The sequence below is a fragment of the Euprymna scolopes genome, chromosome 30 (genome assembly GCF_053919585.1).
Source record: "Euprymna scolopes isolate OS-2025 chromosome 30, ASM5391958v1, whole genome shotgun sequence".
NCBI lineage: Eukaryota > Metazoa > Mollusca > Cephalopoda > Sepiida > Sepiolidae > Euprymna > Euprymna scolopes.
The window spans coordinates 18,047,867-18,072,437 of record NC_136511.1 but is presented as its reverse complement, the minus strand read 5'-3'; the positions used below and the strand labels follow the sequence as shown (position 1 = coordinate 18,072,437).

At 33.9% G+C, this 24,571-nt stretch overlaps 1 protein-coding gene across 4 annotated transcripts in view; it reads right to left on the bottom strand.

Moving 5' to 3' along the window:
• The window catches only part of LOC145254684 (flotillin-1-like), a 156,346-nt gene that overhangs the window by 54,933 nt on the left and 76,842 nt on the right, over positions 1 to 24,571 (bottom strand). For 2 of the 4 annotated variants that reach the window (XM_080113334.1, XM_080113336.1), the window contains exon 3: positions 17,520 to 17,610. The exons of the other annotated variants lie outside the window; for them this stretch is intronic. In XM_080113334.1, coding sequence (XP_079969460.1) covers positions 17,520 to 17,610 — 91 coding nt within the window. The remainder of the gene's footprint in view (positions 1 to 17,519; positions 17,611 to 24,571) is intronic. 4 annotated transcript variants of the gene reach the window in all.

Genomic DNA, 24,571 nt, shown 5'->3' with positions numbered 1-24,571 from the left:
TACTGTTTTTATTACCACTATTCAAAGTTAAAAATGAACACAAACAAAAAATTTTTTTAAAAATGGAACAAAACAGCAAATAAAATATTAACCGAGAAAATAAGAAATTGACCTCCCCGAAGATAAAACACCGGTTGCCAGATTAAGATCTTTGATCTCTCAAATAAGAGTATATAAAAGAATTTCAAAAACTATCTGGCAAATATACCTGGTGAACCAAGTGCAAAAGAAATTCAAACACTTAAAGGGACGGTCAGAATCTTAAAAAGATCTCTCGGTTGGAACTTCTGATTTAGTGGGAGAATGTTTGGCATCCGGTGGGATGCTACACCCCCAGCTTTAACAAACTGATGATAAAAAAAAAAATTTTAGCCACAAAATGCACACGAGGTGATTAATTCTTTCATATTTGACACAAAAAAAAAAAAAAAATTAAATAAAAAATGGAAAACATGTAAATTAGAAGTTTCATTATAATTTTGATATTTCGGGTGATTCTCTGCACCTTATCAAAAACATATACAAAACTCTTATCCCCCCCCCCCCCGCCCGCACAAAAAAAAAATAAACGAACATTTGCAATTCTAAAACTTATTTCTTGTCTTCATGTGAAATCTCTTCACCGAATGACAAAGTAATCGTTACCATTCTCGCCAGAAATTATTGTTAAGAGTCAATAATTATTTTCATCCATAAAATTTCATTTTAAATCAAAACTTTTGTTTTTCTTGGTTGAATGCATTTGTGGACAAGATTTTGGTATTTATCGAAATTTTTTTTATTTTTAATTTTTTAGTAAAACTCTTTCACCCCAAAACAAGGCATACTGCCACTTGGACACATGGGGTTACTATTTGGGGCCATATTTACAGGAACACTATGTAGGAAGTTGAGAGCAATATTGAAACATATCGGATGTTGTCTGACCTGTTCAATCAGAAATGACGGATGCGGGTGTTGACTGTCATTTGGTGGAGAGATTTCACATGAACAAACTTGTACAGTGAAAAAAAAAATGAAAATTTTTCAATGTTGAAAATGTTCAGTTTTTTTAATTCAATTTCATTCCATTTTTATCGATTTGTATTTAGTTTTTAAACCCATTTTGTTTCTCTTATTTGCATGCGTACGTGAACAAGATTTTGGTGTACATTGAAACACGCTCGATATTGCCTGTTTTTTTTTTGTTTTTAAAAAACGATAAGTGCGCACGCGTTTAATTTACAAAATCTAATGACTTTCTTTGAGATTAGGTGGAAAGATTCAAATGAACATTTCAAAATTGAAAATGTCCAGTTTTTCATAAGGGTTTCATTCGATATATCCATTCAGTCTCGAAAGACAAAGGATACTCCCTGTTATGACAGCTGCGCGTGTAATTATGTGGCAAGGGCTGCGCAATCCCTAACCACACCTCTCCTGAATCGGCACTGCTCGAGTCCAATGGCAAGGAGAAGTCCAGGACGACTGGAAACAATGCCAAGGTAAGGAGAGAGCACATATAGCCCCTGGAAGTTCCAAATGGTCGCCCATCTGGTACTGGCCATGCTCATCATTGCTTAACTTAGATGATCTGACGGGAACCGGCATGTTAAACATGATTATGCCGTATAAAGGTTTCATATTCGTTCTAGTTTTATGACAAAACACATTTGATTTACAATGGAGAATAGGTCAGGAATATTAAAATGTAAATTTCAATAATATTTTAAAAGTTACGCTTTTATATTTCTTAATTTTTGAGATGAGGATTGATTATTCGGATTATTTGGATTCATCGGACTACTGTTCTCATCTTGAGTATCATTTTCACAACGTGTTGGGGTTGATGTAACAGTGCGAGTGGAACAGTCGCATTTGCGAGTGATTTTTCAAAATGGCGACTACAAATAATAAAACGCTCATCTTTGTATTTCTTTCACTGACAATCTTCAAAAGCTCACTACAACTTTTTTTTCTAATAAAACGAACAAAGTTAAATTATTTAAACAAGAAAAGTTTAATAGAATATACTTTTTTTTAAACGAAGGCTGTTTAAAAAAAACTATCTGAAGAAATTAGAATATTTATACTTCAAGTATAAACATAAAATTTGTTGTATATTTAGAATTACACTAAAAAAAAAAAAAAAAAAAAAAAGACAGGAAAATCTTTATGATGTACATACTCGTCACAGAACGAAGATGTCATATTCTAAAAATCATGTGGTTTTGGCTAGTAACCGAAAATATTTACTTGTCAAAGGTCAACTAAAGAAAATGTGTCCACAGAGCCCTGTATAATCTCATACTTTTCTCAGATGTATCTTGTTGAACGCCGGAATCTGTACAAAATTTCTAGTGGAACCCTTTATTTCACAACTATTTTTGATATCTAACTATTTTATTAACATTGTTTCATTTTTAGTTTATTAATTCGTTTCCAACTTGTTTCCCTTTTCGATTAACTGATTTAATTGTTCAGGTATTGATATTTTTCATTTGTATTCAATGTCATGGCAGCAGCATGCTCTCATTTTGTCAGACATGACGGAGTAGAAGTCTTAACTTCCAATTGTATTTTTGAGTGTTGCCTACACTGAGGATTGAACCTTCAACATCCAGATGAGTGTAATTTACAACTGAATTTTACTAAGTACTTTATCCACTACACCTTACAAAGTTTGACAAGGTACACCTTAAAAAGGACTCAAACGTTGCGAAAATGACACTCCAGGTGAGAATGATAGTCGGAATAATCCAAAAAACAGATCGTTTTAAATTTTGTTTTACATAACTGTTCTTTTTTTTTTTTTTTTTTTTAATTTATTTGTTAGATGAAACATCTTGAATCATAACAAAAGCATATGTGCATTTATCTTTCTCTCTCTATATATATGTCAATAGTTTGCTTGAAGCATTGCGTATAGTGTATATATAAAGATAATTTCTAGAAGGCCATTTGCCATGCAGTGGTGTAACGGAAAAATGTGGACTGAAAGCAAATTAAGACATACAAAACGTGAAATGAGTTTTCAGTTTTCTACTTGCCACTGATATTATTTTTAAATTTTTATTATTTTTTTGTATAATTACAATTTTATTTATCTGTGTGGTTTGATGTACGATCCATATGATGTAATATTTCGGGGGGGGGGGGATACATGTTTGAAACTAAAGTTAAACCTGAATCTGAAGAATTTTCACCAAATAATGGCATACAGATCTTACATCAAATTGCAGTCAGATTATAATTCTAAAGAAAAACAAACAAATTTTTTTTTAATTTTATTTATTTTTTTAACTTTTTTTCAACCCAAACAAGGCATATTACCACTTTAATATAAGGGGTTACTATTTGAGATCATGTCTAATAGGGGATTAGGGAATTGAGCAGCAAAATATCTGTTCACATTACATTTAAAATCCTACATTTCAGTAGTACGGGGAAGTAGGAAGGGAATTCCGAAATCCAGCAGTCCGAGGAATGAAACAATTAGAGTAGAAGGCTTTCGGCATCTAGGGACCTCAACAGTGAAGGGGTGGAATTTTGCTTTTGAGTTGGTCGGGAGTATGTTGAGGGGGCACAAGTACTCAGAGTTCATCAGAACACATCCCCATTAAAATACTTGTAAAACAGACAGAGATATAAACTTGTGTTGAGGAGACAGAGGTTGGAACTTGGTCGACAATCAGGACCTATTCGACTTTAGACTCTTTTGGATCCTGTTTAAAATAAGACTAGTGGTAGACACACCAGATGTGACAACACTTTGTAAAAAGTTGGATAAAAAAAAATTATTTGCCTTTTTGAATGTTTTAATTTGCCTTTCAGTACACACATCTGAATTACAATAGACTTTTATAAGTTCTGTTTTTGAATTTTTTAGATGACAACTGACTATTCGGATTCTTCTGGCTTGTGCTAATGACTCAAGCGTCATTTGCACAAGATTTTGGTCGATGTAACCTCCAACCTTCTTCAAGTGTATCCTGTCGAACTTGGGGAATCTTTCTGTAAAACTCAGCAATCTACATGGGATTTCAAACGGAACCCTTTATTTAATCCAGCCATCAGCCATGACTAGGTAGAAGTTCTACGTAATTCTCAATTGTATTTTTTGAGTGTTACCCGTACTGAGGATTGAACCCTGGCATTATTTGTTGCGAAAAATATGAGTTATCTCCCTTAAATAATCCACCTCTAAAACAGACGCACCAAATTACCCTCCCCCATTCAAGTTTTGTCACAAAATGGTGTATATTAGTATAAAAAAGCATCACCATATCTGGATATTTTTAAAATAAATATTAGCAGTTAGTTTTATACCTACAAACACTAGTGTTTGATGCTTACGCAATCGTCAGTGTAGGAAGTGATAATTACTGCTGGTGTGGAGATGTGAACCCAGTCATAAAGTCATCGTTTACAGCATAGGCTAACATCTTACCTCATCCTGAACCTTCAACCTGCCGGAGAGTACTTGACTTTTAACAAGTACTTTATCCACCGCACCACGGGTCTGACTAAAATAATATGTAGAAACATTTTTTCCTAAAAAAGAAAAAAAAAAAAAAAAAAAAAAAACTTGTCCCAAATCTTTTCAGATTTATGGAAGACTTGTCTCATGTATTTTTAAGTTAAGATGCTAGCGTACACAGTCAAGGGTGACTTTATGACTGGGTTCGAATCTCCAAACCAACAGTAATTATCACTTCCTGCACTGATGATTGCATAAGCATCAAATACTACTGCCTATAGGTATAAAAATAATATTTATTTGAAAAACATAGACATGATGCTAATTTAAGCTGATATACACCATTTACTGACAAAACTTGAATTTGTGGGGGGAGGGCAATTTGGTGCTTCTGTTTTAGGAAGTGGATTATTTAAGGGAGATAACTCATATACTAAAAGAAAAAAAAAAAGCATAATTTGCAACAAATAATGCAAGGCTTAAATGAATATGAAATTGGCATGTTCCACCTTCATCTCATGGAGTTTCTTTGGCAGAAAAGGGAAAAGGAAAAATGTTCACTCGCATAATTCTTGCTATTAGGGATAAATATGAGATATAATTTTTTTTTATATATTAATTAACCCAAGTTAATTTTTTTTTGACATTGTTTCAGTGTTACAGTTTATTTTAAGTTTTAAGTACATTAATTAAGTTTAATTATTTTATTACTTAACATTTAATTAAAAACGTTTATAACTTAACATGGTTTCATTTTTAGTTAATTTTTAGTTAATTAGCGTTTCCACGTTGTTTCCTTTTTTTCTCTTGATTAACTGATTTAATTATTCAGGTATTGACATTTTTCATTTGTATTCATTTGTGTTAAAGTTTGTTGATTAATGCGTTTCATTTTCATAAACTGTTTCGTCCATTTTCGGTACTAACGGTTTTGCATCCCAAATTATTCATTCCAAAATATGCAATTTTTTTTTTAAGTGGGAGTTATCTCCCTTAGATAATCCACCTTTAAAACAGAAGCGCCATCAATTTTGACCAACTCCTAAAACAATCAAATTTATTGGCATAAAAAAATTAGCAACACAATAGAAAATGTGTATGGCTAAATATCGTCTGAATGTTTTGTTCAAGGCGTGTTTAATCCTAGCTATGATAGTCGTAGCTATTACCATTCCACCATAAATAGGCTCACTCTCGCCAGCAAATCTGATTTTTTTTTTTTTTTTTTTTTTTTTTTCCAAATGGCCAAACATGAATCATCTGTACAAAATGGCCGCCGTAATGGATTTGCTCTTTTAGGAATCAGAAGAACCAATTATTAAAAGTGGAAATAATGGCCAGCGAAATGCCAATGACAAATGATTAATCATTGGGCACTTCTGCAGTATGCGGACGGTGGCGGTAGCTCCAAATTTCTTCTGGGTCAAATATCACAGCAAATAAGTAACAAAAAAGATTTTGAAAACCAAAACATTGTAAAAAAATGTATCAAAATATAATCGTAAAAACATTTATTTAAAAGTGTGCGTAAGAAAATATAATTTTAATAAAATTTTTATAAAGTAAACATTTTTTTTTTAACAAATATTTTTCGAATAAAAGCAACATTGAAGGGTCAACAACCGAAAAGTGCCACTTGACAGTTTAATGAAATGCACAAAAAAAAAAAAAAGATACATGGCCGCCGTCCGCATACTGTAGAAGTGCCAATCATTTTGTAGAAAGTTTACAGATACTAAAAACACCCAAGGAAAATCACGATAAGTTACACTACTTAAAAAAAAAAAAAAAAAAAAAAAAATCACGGGGGAAATTTTATGCAACTTTGGAAAATAACAGAAATGATTTGGGAATGAAAATTACAAAATTACGAAAGCGTTTTCCCCCCACGTTTTATTTTGATTAAAAAGATTTGAGTGAATGTGAAAAGAATGTCTTAAATAATTGAACATCAACCACTCCTCCCCTCCTACTTAAATTTCTCATTTTGTGGTTTAACTCATAAAAGAAACACCAAGCCTAAAATAGTTTGCAGTTATTTCTTTGTCCTGGGAGTGTGTGTGTGTGTGTGTATATATATATATATATATATATATATATATATATATATATACATACACACACTTGGCCAAGCAATTGGGTACTTATTTCTCCCAAAGTACACATTTTCTATTTAAGATGGGCTCTGACAAATACAACCACACCTGGAAGGATGACCCCAAGCTCCAAAATTAGGGTCTCACTTGTGGAGGCAATGTTGTGTTATAATCAAAATAGTGGTGGGGATGGGTAGGGGGTGGGGATAAATTTTTGACAGGATTCAGAAATAAACAAAGAAGCTGGTCTCCTAACGAGCTAGAAAACTTCTCATATGCCAGTATCCCATATCTCTACATGGCCACCATCCTACCATGGAGTACTGTTGTCACATCTGGCCTGGTACAACCACCACAAGCCTCTCTCAAACACTGTCAAAAAAAAAACTTCAATCTAATATGTCCCATACTATCTATCATGCTCCAACCTCTGGCCCATCACCACCATGTTGCATACCTTTGTTTTACAAATATTTTAATGGGAATGTGTTCCAAAAAACTGGTTACAATGGTATTCCTTTGGCACAAATACCCCCGACCAACCCAACAATCAGCAAAATCTCACCCATTCACTATAGAGGTACCTAGATGACAGGACTTCCTACTTTAATTCTTCGTTGAACTGCTAGCCTTTGGAATTCCCTCCCTGCCCCCAGTTTCCTTGACTTAAGAAACATTTTGGTGCACAATTCCCCACTCGGCATGGTTCCGTGGAGGTGTGTGGGCCTTAATTAAAAATAGCACCTTACATTTCAGTGACAATTGCCTTTTTTTTTAGGGAGGCGGGTGAATAGAAGTAAAAATATAAATCAAAAGGAGCTGCAGAAAAGAAAAACAAAAAGAGCTGCAGAAGATGCACTTTGGGATGGTGGGATCAGAGCTAGGCTAATACTATGCTCAAGGGTGTCAAACACAGACTACTGGAGTATCAATGAAAAAAATCTGGTCTATTTTTATTTTGAAGCATTGAATAATCCCTCCGCCCAATGTTGACTTTTATTCAGCCGAATTAATGGCAAATCGACTCGACAGGAACAAGTGCATCAAGGGGGGAATAATTCTATCATACGTACATTTGGCATCCCCAGCTGAGTCTTCAGAAATAAAAATGGACAGAAAAAAAATTGATGACTCTTGAAACTGATATAAAAATTTTAGAATGTCAAAAAGAAACTGAATAATTTTGGATTTGATGCATGTAATAAAAGAGTAACAGATGAGGTCTAAAAGAGCAAAGTTTCAATTAATGTATGAATACTTTAAAAAGTGCCCGAAGTACTTCAGATAAATGGTAAACTCGATAGTTGTATTTACCTAGAGCTACATTAATACAGAGGATAAAATATCAATATGAGGGGCGTGCAATAAGTAATGCCCCTGACCCACTTCCCATAGCAGTAGAGCAACGAAAATTGGCACAGTTATTAGTATTTCTCTACATAGGAACCACCCAGAGTTATGCATTTCTCCCATCGTTTGATGCAGCTCTGGAGACCGTTTTTGTAGAACACCCCAGGTTGGTCCTCCAACCACAACATGACTTCAGAAATCAAGGCTGCATCATCTGGGAAACACTTTCCTTTCAAAAACAACTTCATGGCTGGGAAGAGGTGAAAGTCAGAGGGTGCAAGGTCAGGAGAGTAGGGAGGATGGGGAAGGATTACATAACCACACGCCCGTACTTCTGATCTGGCGACATGTGAGTTGTGGACCAGAGTGTTGTCCTGCAGGAGGAAGGTACCTTTGCTGATCTTGCCCCGCCTCTTGATTTTGATAGCTTCCCTTAATTTCCTCAAAAGTGAAGCAAAATAGGCTCCTGTAATTGTGGTACCCTTTGCCAGGAAATCTGTCATCACTACTCCGCCCTGGTCCCAGAAGAGTGTCAGTCCCAAAAGACTGGAGGGCTGCACCCTTGCCTTCTTTGGAGGTGTTGAGTCCAAGTGCTTCCACTGCATTGACTGGGCTTTGGTCTCTGGATCATAGTGATGGACCCAGGTTTCATCCTGTGTAATCAGTCTTTTGAAAAACTTTGACATCTTTTAATCTTCAAATTCATCCTCGAGCACTCAACACGTTCTCGCTTCTGGAATGGTGTGAGCAACCTGGGAATCCATCTGACAGACACCTTATGCATATGCAAATGGTCATGAATGATAGTTTCTACAGACCCTGTACTAATCTTGACATCTTGGGCTATTTGGCGAATAGTAATACGCCGATCTTCCAAAATGATAGCCTCAACTTGACGGATAGATGCCTCATCAATGGCAGAAGGAGGGGGGGGACGAACAGGTCTGGGAGCTGTTTCCACAGACTTCCGGCCATGTTTGAATTCACGATGCTAGCATTTTACAAGGTCATATGATGGGGCATTATCTCCATAAGTTTCTTTCATTTCATCAAAAGTCTCCTGTGGTGTGCGTCCTTTCAAATACAAAAACCGGATCACTGCTTGACATTTAACAGGCTCCATTTCACACCTGACTCAGTTCAAACACCTGTGAAACAGAAACCACAATCAGTTCAGAGCTGTAATTTGCCACATAACCCATAGAGATATAAATCATTGCACATGCAAAATTCCAGCTAGATCAGACAACTGGAAGTGGGTCAGGGGCATTACTTATTGCACACCCCTCGTAATTGTGAAATTATAAATCAGCTTCAAAAGGAGAAAAGGATGGTTTTGTTTCTCCTATTGAAGCCGATTCATAATTTCACAATTATTGATAGTTTATCCTCCCCCCTCCATATATATATATATATATATACATAACCATGAAGTTTAGAAAATTTAAACTTCATGGGAAATAGTCAAATAGAGTAGAAAAAACTTACTGTCAGACATGGATTGCAGGAGTGTCAATGATAGAAGATATATATATATATATATATATATATATATATATATACACACACACACATACATACATACATACATACATACATACAGTGATGGGACGATTCCAATACTTCTGATTCTGATACTATACTGACTTCGATTCTTTATAAATCGAAAAAAATTTAATAAAATTGTTATTCCGCCCCCCCCCCTCCCCGATCACGATAAAAACTCGTTAAATGTGCAAATATTTTAAAATCAATAAATATTTATTCTTTCATTATTACTACCAGCAGTGGAAGATTTAAAAAAAAAAAAAAAAAAAAAAAAGAAAACAGATAATTAAAGAAATCATTTTTGTCATCAGAAAATAGGCACAAATTTTCCGATTCTGATAATTCCAAAAGTTGCGATTTTTCAAATTCATCATCTCATATGATAAAATTTCATGAACTTAGATTGAAATGGAAAAGTTTTGAATACTAAAGACAAATTTAATTGAAAAATTATGTTCACAAATGCTCATATGAATAACAATTGTCCAGAAAAATGCCAATAGCAGAGTGGGTACATTATTTTAGATACGCTGTGCATGTGTATATATGCCAGTTTGCTTGAAATATAAGTATTCAATAAGGTTGTATGCAATGCAGAATCATCCAATATCACAAAAGAGTAGATAAACAAAAAAATAATTCAAGGCAATATGTGATTTTTTTTTTTTTTTTTTTTTTCAATAAAAAAAAAAATTTTTTTTCAGTAAATATTTTTTTTGCTACTCAAATCCAAGATGGTGGAAAATATTGATATTCTGATAGAAACTCTCCCCTTATCAAAAGGAACATTCTTTTCTGCCTACGGTTGGAAAGTTTGCTCTTTAATGAAGAGAGAGTTTCTCCTGAAATATCACAATATTTTTTTATACCATCTCAGATTCTATCAAGAGTATGTGAAAGATTTCCTAAAAAACTAAGATTTTTTTTTTTCTACAGAAAAACCTCATTTTCTTTATCTTCTTTCACCATAATTTTCTTTCCGCATGACATACAGCCTTTACTAACTGACTTTGCAAGCTCATTACTACTTCAAAGTTTGCTAGTTAAAAAAAACTTAAATTTTGTTTAAATTTTAATCACAACTTTCACATTTTTGGAATTTTGATGAAAGTTTATTATTGTTTTTTTTTTACAAATCTTATTGTTAAAGAAACAAAAAATCAATTTGCATGCAGGTATGTACATGTAAGCGTTGAGGATTAAAATGATATTCATACTGGCTTCTAAAGGTCATCTAATTTGAGACCAATCAACAAGACAGAGTAATATATATATATATATATATATATATATATAAAATTTTCTCCTAAAACAGTTTTATATATTATACGAGCAAGGTTACCAGACATTGCCCGGGGGGGGGGGCAATATAACTTATCTCTTCCCCTCCCCTTTTCTTCACCCAGCCCATTCCTCTATATGAGCATACACACATAACTTAAGGCATAAGGCAAATAACGCGGAAAAAAGTTTTGTTTGTTTTTTCTTTTCCTTATTGTCATCTCTAACAAAGCATATCACTACTTGATGTAAAGGGCTACTATTTGGGACCATGCCCAAGAAAGATTAAGATGTTGGTTCACGTTACATTTAAAATTCTGCATATCAATACAGTCAGAGAAACAGGTAGCAGGAAGGGAATTCCAAAGTCTAGCTGTTCAAGGAAAGAAACTATTAGACTAGAGTAGAAAGTTTTCTGGCGTTTAGGGCCTCAACATTGAAGGGGTGAGATTTAGTTGCTAAGTGGGGTTCTCGGGAATATGTATGTCGAGGGGGCAGAACGTAATATTAAATGTTATAAAATATTCATAAAAGGCCATTTGACAATCAAATCAATTTTTGTTTTTTGTTTTTTTTTATTTAAGATATTATACATCTATGGTTAAGCTAATTAATACTAACTTTTACAAAGTTAGTGTATTTTTCAAGTTCCAGCTGACATAGATATTTTTGCCCGTTACATCTATAATATAAAGCTGAATGTCTGTGTGTGTGTGTGTGTGTGTGTGTGTGTGTCTGGTCACGAATAGGCTCATATATGGTTGACTATTTTAAATTTATATATAAACTAGACAAAATACTGTTAGAAATTCGCTCAATATATATTACCGTGACATAGGTTGACATATTCGGTGGGTTTTTAATAGTATTTTGTCTAGTTTATTATTTATAACACCTTTTCCCAAACTTACCGTGTTAAAGAGAGAGTCGGGCGCCATTTTAAATTTTCCAATACATTGGTAAACACTGCATGTTTTGAGCTGAATAGACATGTTACATTGAATAAAAACACAAAAAATATATACAGTAGGTAGAAAAGTAACTTATCTTGCCTTTGATAACATTTATTTGTTATATATTTGTTTTTTGACAACTTTTTCGAATCTATGTGTAGAGTAATACAAACCCAAACTTACATTTAAATTATATTCTGTCTAGTGTAGAACAGATTCCTTAGCTTTTATCTCCCTTTGTCAGCATTTTTTTATTAGTCTAAGGGGTAACTTTTAGACCCATTCAATGGCTGAAGCTTCCCAATCCCCATTTACCTATTTTGCTCACAGCTCTACACCGCAGTTTCCAATCTTTTTTATCTTTCTGAATATGAACAATTTTTAAGAATCAATAGTAAGAATTATTGCCTTTCTTCTCCCGTAAGATAAAATTGAATAATGTTGCATTATTTTCTAGTATTTTTATTTTTTCATCTAAACGAATTTTGTTCACCCTTGCTCTGTGTGAAACTTTCACCTAACCACTTCTGTTATTTAGCATAATTTTTTTTTTTTTCAGAGTATTTTTTATGCCATAATGCTTTCTATTCTGTAAGTTTATTAAGTCTAAGATTTTCTTTAAAGGTTTTATTAAACTCGTCTTCATTTTGTATTTACGTGTTTTTGAAGCAATGTTTTTATTTTTTTTTGTTTTATTCCTTTTCAGTTTTGCTTCTGTTGATGACCAATGAACGTCTGATTAAAACATAAAACATTTCTCTCAGTTTTGATTGTCGATAAGAGTTTATGATAACTGTCCTAGAGATAATGATTTTGTTCTTATTTGGCATCTTAAAACAACGAAAAGGGGACATTTCTTTTATTATCGACAACAAAATGAAAAAGTTGTCAAAAAACGAATATGTAACAAATAAATGTTACCAAAGGCAAGATAAGTTACTTTTCTACCTACCTGGAAAGGTTTTTGATGTTTTAACATATTTTAAAGCATCTATTTATTTCAAAGCAAGTACATAATGCCGTTAAGATAGCAGACATGAGGCGGTCATCTTTGTAGTCTTGATAATCACTCAAAACTAACAAAAAAAAAGAAAAAAAAAATGCTGATAGAAATCTATCCAATATTGGGACAATATTCATGACATTTATATTTATTAGGTAGATTTCTATCAGTATTGTTTTTTTTTTTTGAGTGATTATGGAGACTGCAGAAATGACCACCTCATGTCCGCCATCTTGTTATTGTTCTAAGCTATTTGTCTCTAGACTACTTTTTTAGTTTGTGGTCCGCACTAAACAATTGCTCGGATACGGCTTATCAGTTTATTTGATTCTGTTTTATTAAAAGCAGGGTTAGAACGAGTGTTGACGACAGTGATCATGATCACAAACAAGGGTGGTGTGACGCAACCATCATAGAAGACGAGTTTCCTGATGTCTGTTGGTCATAACTTTCTCCAGACTGACCTTTATACCGATGATATAGCTATTCTCAAGGAAAACTTTGCCAATATCCAATCTGCCACAGACAAAATGCATCACATTTGAAATTTTTACGAATATAAATGCTACAAAAACAAAAATCCTCTCTGCAGGAATTCCTACCCTCCAAGAAAAATAAAAATGGGAAAACCCTAGAGGAGGTCAGTCACTACAAATTCTAAGGCTTTGATGACATAGGTCTGAATCAACTATGCCTGACATGTTCTCAATCACCTATAACCCCCGTCTGTGGTCTTGACTTGAAGTCATGATACGCACAAAAGTTCGGATATATCAGACGCTTGTTCAGATGATTCTTCTCTACAGCTGTGAGACCTGGCTGATGACAACTGTGGAGCTCAAAAAACGGGAAGTATTGGACATACTTCCATCAAATTCTACATGTCCGCGGGCACCATTTTGTCTCCAATACCAACATTGAGATGCAAAGCAGCATCAAATCAACCAATCTCTTAATAACGCTCAACACACAGTAACCTACAACGCCATCTGTTATCTTGATCGGAGATCACAATAAGCACAAATGTTTGGATCTATCAAGCATTTGTTGGGATGATCCTTCTCTATGAAACCTGATGAGAGCTGCAGATCTCAAAAGACTAGAAGTGTTCAACCAATATTGTGTTTACAGAGTTCTGCTGGCACCATTTTGTCTCCAATACTCAAATCAAGACGCAATGCATGATCAACCCCTCAACCAATTTCTTAAAAGAACTTTGTTGGTTCGGCCATACTGCGACTGAAACCTAGGAGTTCATTCATGAAGCAATAGCTTCATAACTACAACAAAATTGGTTGAGATGTTCGGGAGGCTGACTAAACAGTTATGCATCATCAAAACTAACATTGAACCATGCCTTGATCCACAGATTTACGGTATTCACCGTTGACCCCAGGACTGACTGCTCATCACTATCTTGGCCGCCATGGGCTGTCATATGTGGTTTGCACTCATCTCAGATGCTGTATGTTCTACAGGAGAAATCAGCTCAACCTATCCCAGGTGAACATCGGCCAAGTTGGTCAAGACGCAACCATTTCCCCCATTCACAAGGTTTCTGAGTGACAGATTAGAAATGATCATCAGGCAACTAGCTGTGAATACCCAATAAGCATTCCGAAATGTAAACATTAATACTCCTGGAAAAGCAGCTAAATCCCACTCCTTCACTGTCGAGTTACTGACAGCTTATTCCCTCCCTGCTCTTCATTTCTCTTGACTGTACAAACATGCAGAAATTTAAATGTAACGTGAATAAACGTCTTGATGCACAAATCCCCACTTAGGATGTCCGTATAAATTGTTGCCCCTAATTTACAACAGCGCCTTAAGTGTCAGTAGCAGTGTGCCGCATTTTGAGACAAAGAAAACATAAGTGTTCTTGGAATCTTCGGGATTCTCATAAGATCTGATTGTTATTGCATTGCCGTAATCTAAATGGGTCACAAAAAAGGTGAGGGATGGGTACTGCGAAGATCTAGCCTTGGGCTCACAGGAGCGAGTAAATCCAGTTATGTTTTTGGATTTTTAAAATGTAGATTATATATATTGAATATATAAATATTAGATATATATAATGAACATGAATGAAAGATGAGGAATAAAAGTTTTTATATATATATATCACATTCATCAAAAAAGTAAAAAGGGGAAAATTAAGAAACAGAAACCTCTTTAGGCCATGGCATTTCAAAACCAAATGCTTTTCATAAGAGACAGGTCAGAATGATAGAAAATGCAAGTAAAAATTATTTATAACATTTCGATATGAAATGAGTATGAAGGAATGTTATGAAGCCAGTTTTTATCTATATTTGCAATTTGTATAATTCTGGCCCTTGTCTACTGAAGAGAAGCATTTAGCTTTGAAGTGTCGAACTAAAAAGGTTTCTTTTTCTTAAATTTCCTTATTGTTCTGATGATTTATTCTTTATTTTTCATTTAACATATTTGCTTGCTCCTCTTAATAGTGTTGAGCTTTCCTTGACAAGTTTTGCTTCGTCAAAAATATATTCTCTGATAATCGGATTAAACATTCATATCATTTGGACTACTGTTCTCATCTTGAGACTTATTTTCACGTTTTGGTTGATGCAACCTCAGACCTTAAGGTGTACCATGCAAAACTCTGGGAATCTGCACAGAATTTTGAATAAAACCCTTTATTTAACCCATGGGGGTAAAGGGTTTTGTTTTTTATCTTTCACATTTTGCTCCTATTTATTCATATACATCTATCTATCTCGTGTATATATATATACATATATGAGTAGGTAGTAGTTTGCTTGAAGCATTGTTGGTAAAGAAATATATATATATATATATATATTGTAAAAAAACAAAAATAGGTTTAAGGTTCTTTGAATTCATACTAGGATTCTTCGCAAGAACCTATGGCATAGTGGATAAAGTATTTGGTAAAATTCAGTTGTAAGTTACTTTCCTGGAGGTTGAAGGTTCAGTTCTGATGACATTCTTTGAAACTCCATGGAATAAGGAACATTTCACCTTTATTTCGTATTCTTTGTTTTGAATAAAGTATTGTAAAATCAATTCTATAATTTTTCTTTTTTTTCTACTTATATATAGCTATACTCCTATAAATTTGGGAGGGTTTTTTTTTTGTGTATTGATATTCAGGTTAAAAACCTTTTCTATTCATTTAAAAAAAAAAAAAAAAAAAAAAAAAAAAATATATACTTTGTTATATATGGGTTGTGGAATTGCATTCATCTGCAAAAGATCTAATTTGCATATTCGTTTTAACATTCATTTTAATTAATTCCCTATTAGTTTTTTCGGTTTTCTTTTGGGGTGATCATCTTTAGTTAACTATTACGTGTAATTATATTAATGCAGATATTCTACATGATTTATACTTGCGTAATATTTGCTTAAAAAGGTTATAGTAAAGACAAACGACTTTCTATATATATTTGTTTAAAAAATTTTGCCTACCAAACTCCTGTTAGTCTACAGACATGAAACTTAATATATAACGTATTCGAACCCATGCATTTGAGTTTTAGCCAAGTAAAATCGGTTCAGAAGTGTGAAAATTAAAAAAAATGTAATTAACATTAAAGGAAATAGTAAATTGTAAGCTAAATGTTTTGGTTCTCGCTGCTGGCGCAAGAGTCAGTTTTTTTTTTATTAAACTTTAAATCATCACTATATATTGGGTCCAATATAATACAAAATTTGCATTAATCAAAATATATTTAAGCATATTTTATGACTGGGCAATGCCGGGCAGCCTGCTAATATATATGTGTGTGTGTGTGTGTGTGTGTGTGTGTGTGTGTGTGTGTGTGTGTCTAGGAACTTTATTAGAAATATTATATTATATTTAAACCAAATTCAGATTTATAATTTTATTTCTATCTTTAACCCATATTTATTTTCTTATCAAGTAAATGCATACCTTTATTTTAATTTTTTCCAGATACATCTGTCTATACTTTTAATGCTAGCTTTATTTATGGTGTCTTTTACATATATTATAAACCCTTCCCAATACTTTGCTGATGAGGAAACTTTGTTTGTTAAAAATACTATATGTAAAAACTATTGTCCGTGGCTTAATGTCTACCACAATAAAAACATTGTTTTCCGAAACGATCGTTGTTTTTTTGATTATTTTGTTGTTCCTTCTTGTGAAACGGATTTTTAATTTAATTCTAATTTGAATTTTAAATTATCAATCACATTACTGAATATATATATATATATATATATATATATATATTTATTCCAGAGTTTGATAAAAAGATTCATCTGATTAAGGAATAAGGTCAGAGGTTACATTGACTGAAACGTGAAAATAACACTCAAGATTAAAGCAGAAGAATCCAAATAAAAAGAATTCATCCAGCTGGGAGTCACCACTTAAGGCTCAAAGGCCACTCGAGGATAAGGGTTAACGAATGTAAGGTGGTAGTGCAGTAATCGTTGATGGTGTAAATTGGGTAGAATTTGGATTATTTAAGAGGGACGGCTCAACAAGAATTTGTTTACATTGGATTTGAATGCTACCATGTTATATTCAACCGAGAAGCAAGCCAGCAGAACAGTGTTTGACAGGCGGGCAGTTCTGGGAAAGACACTTTGTTCATGAAATCTGTGTTTAGATTTAGGCACAAATAGAGAGTGGAGGAAATCGCATATAGTGTTTTTTTTTGGGGGGGGGGGTCACTAACAAAAAAAAAAAAAAAAGTCAACTTGATAAACAAATATTCACATCAGAATCCAAATTTAAAAAAAATAAATTAAAAAAATTAAAAATAGATAAAAATGAATAAAATTCAAAATTGGCATGTAGGACTTACCTGGGCAATTCCGGTCACGGAAACGGCCACCCCCATTTGGGTGTAGACGTTGCTGCTTTCTATTGCCAAAGTCATAGTATTTAATGTCAATCTGCAACGAATACTCGTGTGTCAAGCACTGGTTAAGTTTCTTCAGGGGAGTGGGAGGAAAGAAGCAAAGAAGTGAAAGAAGGCAACCAACTGTGGAGAAGGAAGGCAGGTGTATATGGGAGAGGGTAAGCAAGATGCAACAGAACATAATTACAATATCAAAATGCGATCTTTAGTTTTTTTGGGGTTTTTTTTTTTTAATGGAATCAAACAAATTTCTAGTTGCTTGCGATGAAAATGAATTTCTAAAATTAAATTTAAATTAAAAAATAAAAATAAATATGGTTCTTTGATACAGCAGAGGCGCAGGTAAAAAAAAACTTCATTTAACTTAGGAGCACAAATGAACCATGCGACGCAACTTTACTTTCTTTTAATACAAACGAGTCAGCACTTACCATGGCCAAAAGCCACTGGAGGATAAGGGTTAGATGATGAACAATTCTATGAAAGGATCCACCTAGTCTTCTCCCCCCCCCACTAAAATGGAAGTAGGCAGATACTGTCATTGTCATGGGTTGGTTGGGTCAGTTCTTTCCAAGTTCACCATCTACTGAACACTGGCTGACCAGGCACGATGATTCAAGTCCGTTTCTGTTATAAGTGCAAGTCATTCGCAGTTCCAGTGACGGAACCCGTAAAGGTGAGGGCCCAGAATCAGTTCAGCATCATGCTTCACTGTCCTGAGCCAGATTTTCAGTTGACTATTGCAACGTTTTTTCCAGCTTGGTGGTGAAGCTGGATCGATGACTTGATGGATGAAATTCCGAGTGTCATCAAAGGGTGTGACTGAACCAACAAAGTAGAGATTTTTAGAGGGAGTGGATACAATCGGCCATTGACAAGAAAGGTCAAATAACTCTGCAATTGAAGGTGTGTGTAATGAAGTGTTCAAATAATGGGTGATTGCATCGGCCATCTACTTGACTTGGAGATAAAATGACGATAGTCCAAAAACATGCGCAAACGAAATGTTCAAAACAGAAATTCAACAATTTTGGACTCCCACTAGCACCTTAATTTGCATAATCATACTTGTTTCGTACTCAACCGGTTCTAAGTTCACATGTCAGTTTCCTTACAGTGGACACATGCTAACCATGACCGCTTACTTCTATTTAACCGGATGGTTAGCACAAATTGAGAACGATAGAGAAAATTTGATTACTTAGGAGGATGACTTAACAATGAATGACCGACATTGGATTTGAAGATAACCATGTTGTAGTCAGCAGGGAAGACGTCCTGTAGGAATGTGTTATTTCTAATTTAAGAAAGAAATTACTTCCAAAAATGGCATATCTGTCTTAACCCTCATCTTGTTGGAATCTCATCCTCGAGGACAATTTGTTAGATCATGTGATGCGTTAGATCAATATAACATAAAATATCTTATGCAGGGAGTCTAGCCTTCACGTTGGTATGTAGCATCTCATGAGGAAACATAACACTTATGAACAAATAAGGAAACGTTTCACCGTTACATAATGATATAAGTTTATTAAGAGACACACACACACACACACACACACACACACACACACACACACGTAACTACAATTCAAACATAAAAGATGAAAGTTAGAAGTCTAAATACGATAAATGGATGAACAGGAATGATGTTCATCTCGCCATTTTCAAAGTCATTGTTTTTCCTCCACTGTCTCCACTTCTGGTCGTTGATCTCCCGAGAAGTCGTGAGAATTTAAAGTTTAGGATTATGGACAAAGGGAAGAGACTTTGCCCAAAGAAGTAAAGAGTTACTCCCCTTTGCATTATACTTTTATTTCATCCCAACAATTTCTCGATTTCTTTACATAGTTGGAGTATGGTAGCCAGGAAACCTACTCAAACCAGGTTTCTCTTTTTGCAAATAAAATTGTTGATGGATCCATAAATTAAAGAGTAATTTCTGTCATGAATTAAAATTTAAAAGTCAATTATGGTTCGTTTGTGCTCAGAAATCAAAAGAATAGCACAAATTTTTTAAAGCACCTGTTGAATAGCAAAGAAACAGATATTTTTTTTTTTTTTTTAATTTGATTTAGGGTTATAAATTCTAGCCACCACCAATGTGATTCAGCTGCACATTCACCTGATAGAGTGACCCCCCCCACCAAAAAAAAAAAAAGCCACCTGTAAAGGCAATAAGATTCACAATCTACAATCCAACCATATTTTCAATACAAACAAACCTCAATCTCTGCCAGACTTGGTCACCAATTTTCACCTATGAATCTTTAACAGTGTTTTATCGTCATTCAACAACAGGAAGGCAATTTTGGTGCCATCTCAGTAGGTGTTATGTAGACCGGACTTCATTCATTTGACCTAAACATCCCACCCTTGTTTTGATCTGTAAGGTTATCTTAAAAGATGAGTCTATCAAAACAATACTTGAACAAGTTCACAACTGAAGAGGGTTGTCATCAATAAAATCACAGCAACGACAAGAACACATCAAGAGTTATTGACAATTCTGCAGGTCATACCCAGATGAGATGATTGAACAATAAAAAAAAAAAAATAACTGTTGGAAAAACATGATTGAAATTTGGTGGACAAGTCACAAATGGACGGATTGTTTATACCAAATATTGTTGGATCAGAAAAAGGATTGTGAATTCTAGCAACGATTCCATGGGTGACGGTGTTTATTGAAAGGGGGGGTTGCTCACCCTATATATTAATTTTATTCTGAAAATCTGAAGCGAATAAAATTAGCATTTGTCACCTGTTTGTTATGCCTCAGTCAAGCAACGTTAGTTTACACATTAAAAAAGTAGAACTACAGATAGGTTATTTATTTTTTTGACCAATAACCATTTTCTACTGCTATCTTATTTAAAAATATTTGGATCATTCACACTACTGTTATCTTCCATGTTTTTTGCACAACGTTCTGGTCAATGTAACCTCCGACCTTCTTTAGGTATATCTTGTTGAACTCAGAAATTTGCCCGGAATTTCAACTTATAAAAACAAGTTAATATATAGAAAGATAATGGAAAAAAAAAAAAGGGGGGGGGTTATATATATATATATATATATATATATATATATATATATATATATATATATTCCAGGTAGAAAGATATCCAAAAATTAAGAATGATTGAATTTCCACAAGGGTTGTTGATAGCACCCAATCAAAGAGAGCAAATTATTTTTTATTATTTATGTCTCCTCAAAACTTGAAAAGGTCTGGAACCTTTTTAATTTTTGTAATTTTTCTTACCTGAAGAAATCAAATACGATTAAAACGGTCTGCACATCGTCGCAAGATACGACTGTATTTACATAAAGAATAAAAAATAAAAAAAATTATATATATATAAAAATGCAATATTGAAATTCCCTAGGATTACAAATTGCATAATACTGTAAATATAAAGTCCAAAAAAATATTAGCATCAATTACCCACATCTATTTTGCTAACATTTCCTCCGATGAGATGAGCCATTCATTGAAAATCCATGGATTAAGGAAAAAAAATCTTTGTACTACCTTTGTCAACTATAATTTTTATAATTTATTATATATATATATATATATAGTGAATAAATGACAAAAAAAAAAAAAAAAAAAAAAAACTATATTCTAAAATTCATGTTAACCACCTTATAATTTATTCCTTTAATTCAGTTGACATTTACAATTCCTGACAATATCTGTTTCGTAGGGCAAAATCAATCACTCATACCAAATCAGCGAATCTATTTTGCCCTTAACTCATCAGAAGAAAAATGGCGTAACGGAAACATATTAAAGCTATTTGCAACTTCTCTTCCAATTTCCGGATTTTAATCATGTCAAATCACTTTATTTCCTTTTGACGGATTGATTGTTGCTATTTCTTCTGATGAGTTAATGGCATAATAGATTCACTGATTGATATAATAATTAAGTGATTAATTTTGCACTACGAAACAGATACTGTAAAGAATTGTAAATGTCAACTGAATTAAATGAATAAATTATAAGATGGTCAACATTATGCATTTTGGAATATAGACTTTTGTCATTTATTCACTATATTGAGCTTCTTAAATAAGGATTGGTATATATTCTACAGAAATATATATAAGTAATGATATGTATTAATAGGGATCTTTACACCTAGAAACAAAAATAAGTTTAAGACCTAAAATTCACGCTAAAATTCTCCATAACAACCTATCGTGCAATGGATGAAATACTAGGTTGGAATTCAGTTGTAAAAGTTAATTTCCTGAAGATTTAAAGTTCAACTGTACATTTGTTTAAAATTGTATTTCCACCCCTAACAAAGCAGTGCCATTTTGATGGAGGGGGGGGGCTACTATCTGGGACATAATTTGCAGAGGTACTATGTAGGGAGTTGAGCAGCAAGATGTCCGTGTTTACATTACACTTGAACTTCTGCATGTCAGTACAATAAGGAAAGTAGAGACCCGGCAGGGAATTCCAAAGTCTAGCTGTTCGAAGAAAGAAACTATTAGAGTAGAAGGCTTTCTTACATCTGGGGATGTCTGCTGTGTAGAGGTGGGATTTTGATGCTTGAGTTTGTGTGTGTGTGTGGGGGGGTATTTACATCGAGAGGGGGGTACGAGGGCTTGAAGTTACGATTTACTTAGGAGTTGATGCCTGGATGACGTTCTTTCATCCTGCCAAACCTTTTATAAATATTTGAATTATTTGGATTCTTCAAACTGCTGGTCTCTGCACAACATTTCTGCTAATGTAATCCTCGGCCTTCTTTAGGTGTAGTATCTTGTCGAACTCGGGAACCTTTCTGTCGAATTCGCAAGGACACATGACAATTTTAGAAAGTTCTTGATCCACTATGTTGTAAAAGCTACACTTTTCTGGAGGTTGAAGGTTCAATCCTCAGTGAGAGTTACACTCAAAACAACTGCGAATTACTTAGGATTTCTACCTAATCATGGCTGACAGGACAAGAGCATACTATCCCTGTGGATTAAACAAAGGTTCTGTTCAAAATTTTGTACAGATTTCAGAGTTTGACAAGATACATCTAAAGAAGGTTAGAGGTTACATCGACCAAAATGTGGAAATGACACTCAAGACGAGACCAGTAGGTTGGTTGGTTGGTTGTTATTGTTTTACGGCATATCAACCCTTTTCAGGTTATTTAATGCCGAATCCAGTTATTCGGAAGAAAAATTTTTTTAATAGAATATATTTGTTGTTTTCACGTCGGTTTCTATTTAACCCATAGTTGGGACCCTAACAGGTACTACCACTCTGGGTCAGAGTGGATCTGAGAGCAATGGTAATTAAAGGGTGGCTCCCCACTCCCCAAAGCCCACAAGCTGGGGCTTTACCATCGGAGGTCATATCCAGGATCACCCGTAGTGCGAATAATTCAAATAATTTTAACTCGCATGACCCATGGAAACTCCACAGAATGAGAAATATATTAATCAACAAATGTTTTGATGAAGCTGATAAGGCAAAAATTGTTATTTTGGACAGAAAAACTAATAACTTGCAGTGGATATGAGTTTATTAAGATGTCTAGGAATATAGCGTTTATTATATTTAAATTATAAAACGAACCCAAAGGAGATAAATTAATAAGTACTAATGAATAATCAGAAAGTGACAATCTTTAATTTATCCAGCACCCTCTAGGCAGACAATGCCCCCCCCCCCTCGTTTCTTTTGAATGTTCCTATAACGGGTGTTTACATAACGTTTCGCCAATTCCTTTCTTCGCTGCACGTTGAAATTACTATGAGTTACTTTCTAACATTATTACAACGATGACCATATAGGACTATAATGATATTTCAAAACGAGGCTACATCAAAAGGGGGGTTATTCTCATATTCTTGTCCAGGGTTACCAAATTCCCGATTCCAATTCTTTATAGATCTCTAATTATTTAACTATAAGATTTCGTAAAAGCATCTGTTAAACATGCAGGTATTTTCATAAACGTCAAAATACACTTGTGGCATGATCTATCGATTTTAGCTTTATTGATAATTTAAAATCAATAAATATTTATTTTTTTATCATTATTACCAACAATGGAAGATTTCGGTTTAAACCATAATAAAATAAAAAAGACAATTAAAGGAATCGTTTTGGCATAAAAAAATAGGCATCAATTTTTCCGCTTCCAATTCATCGTCCCAACACACACATATATATATATATATATATATATATATATATATAATGGTTGCTTCCTTCAGTCTTGACAGACAATAGATAACCACTGCAAGAGTGCCTGTGCATGGAATTTTTTGTGGCAAGCGTTGCGCAATCTCCAACCACAACTTTCCAGAGTCGGCATCTTTTAATTTCAATGTCAAGTAGAAATTCAGGACGATTGGGAACAATGTAGAGATAATCTGAGAGAACATACAGCACCCAGTACCTCAAAATGGTCACCCATCTGGCTCTGGTCAAGCTCATTGTTACTTAACTTTGGTGATCTGTTGAGATTCAATGTAGCAACATGTTTATGTATGTATCGTTTATAATTAAATTATCCTTATATTGTGCTAAATCCTCACTATGGGTCGTATTCAAAATAGAATCGTGAATTACTCGATACTTCTATCCAGCCAAGGCTGACGGGACAAGAGCATGCTACCCCCCATGGATTAAATAAAGGGTTCCGTTTAAAATCCTGTGCAGATTCCAGGGTCCAACAAGATATACGTCGGAGGTTACATCGATGGAAACGTTGTGAAAATGACACTCAAGATGAGAACAATATTCCGATAATAATGAATCGTTATCTGAAAAGTTCAGAAACATTAATGGTTTTTCTCGTTTGGATAAGAGTCCCCCCACCCCCACCCATCAAGTTTGTAAATAAACTGGATTAATAATCACATTCGTGATTATCAAAGTTACCAATGCAATACAAATGAGACAACTACATAAAAATAATAGACATAGAAAAACGTTAAAAACAAAAACGTTATGTAATTAATAGGGC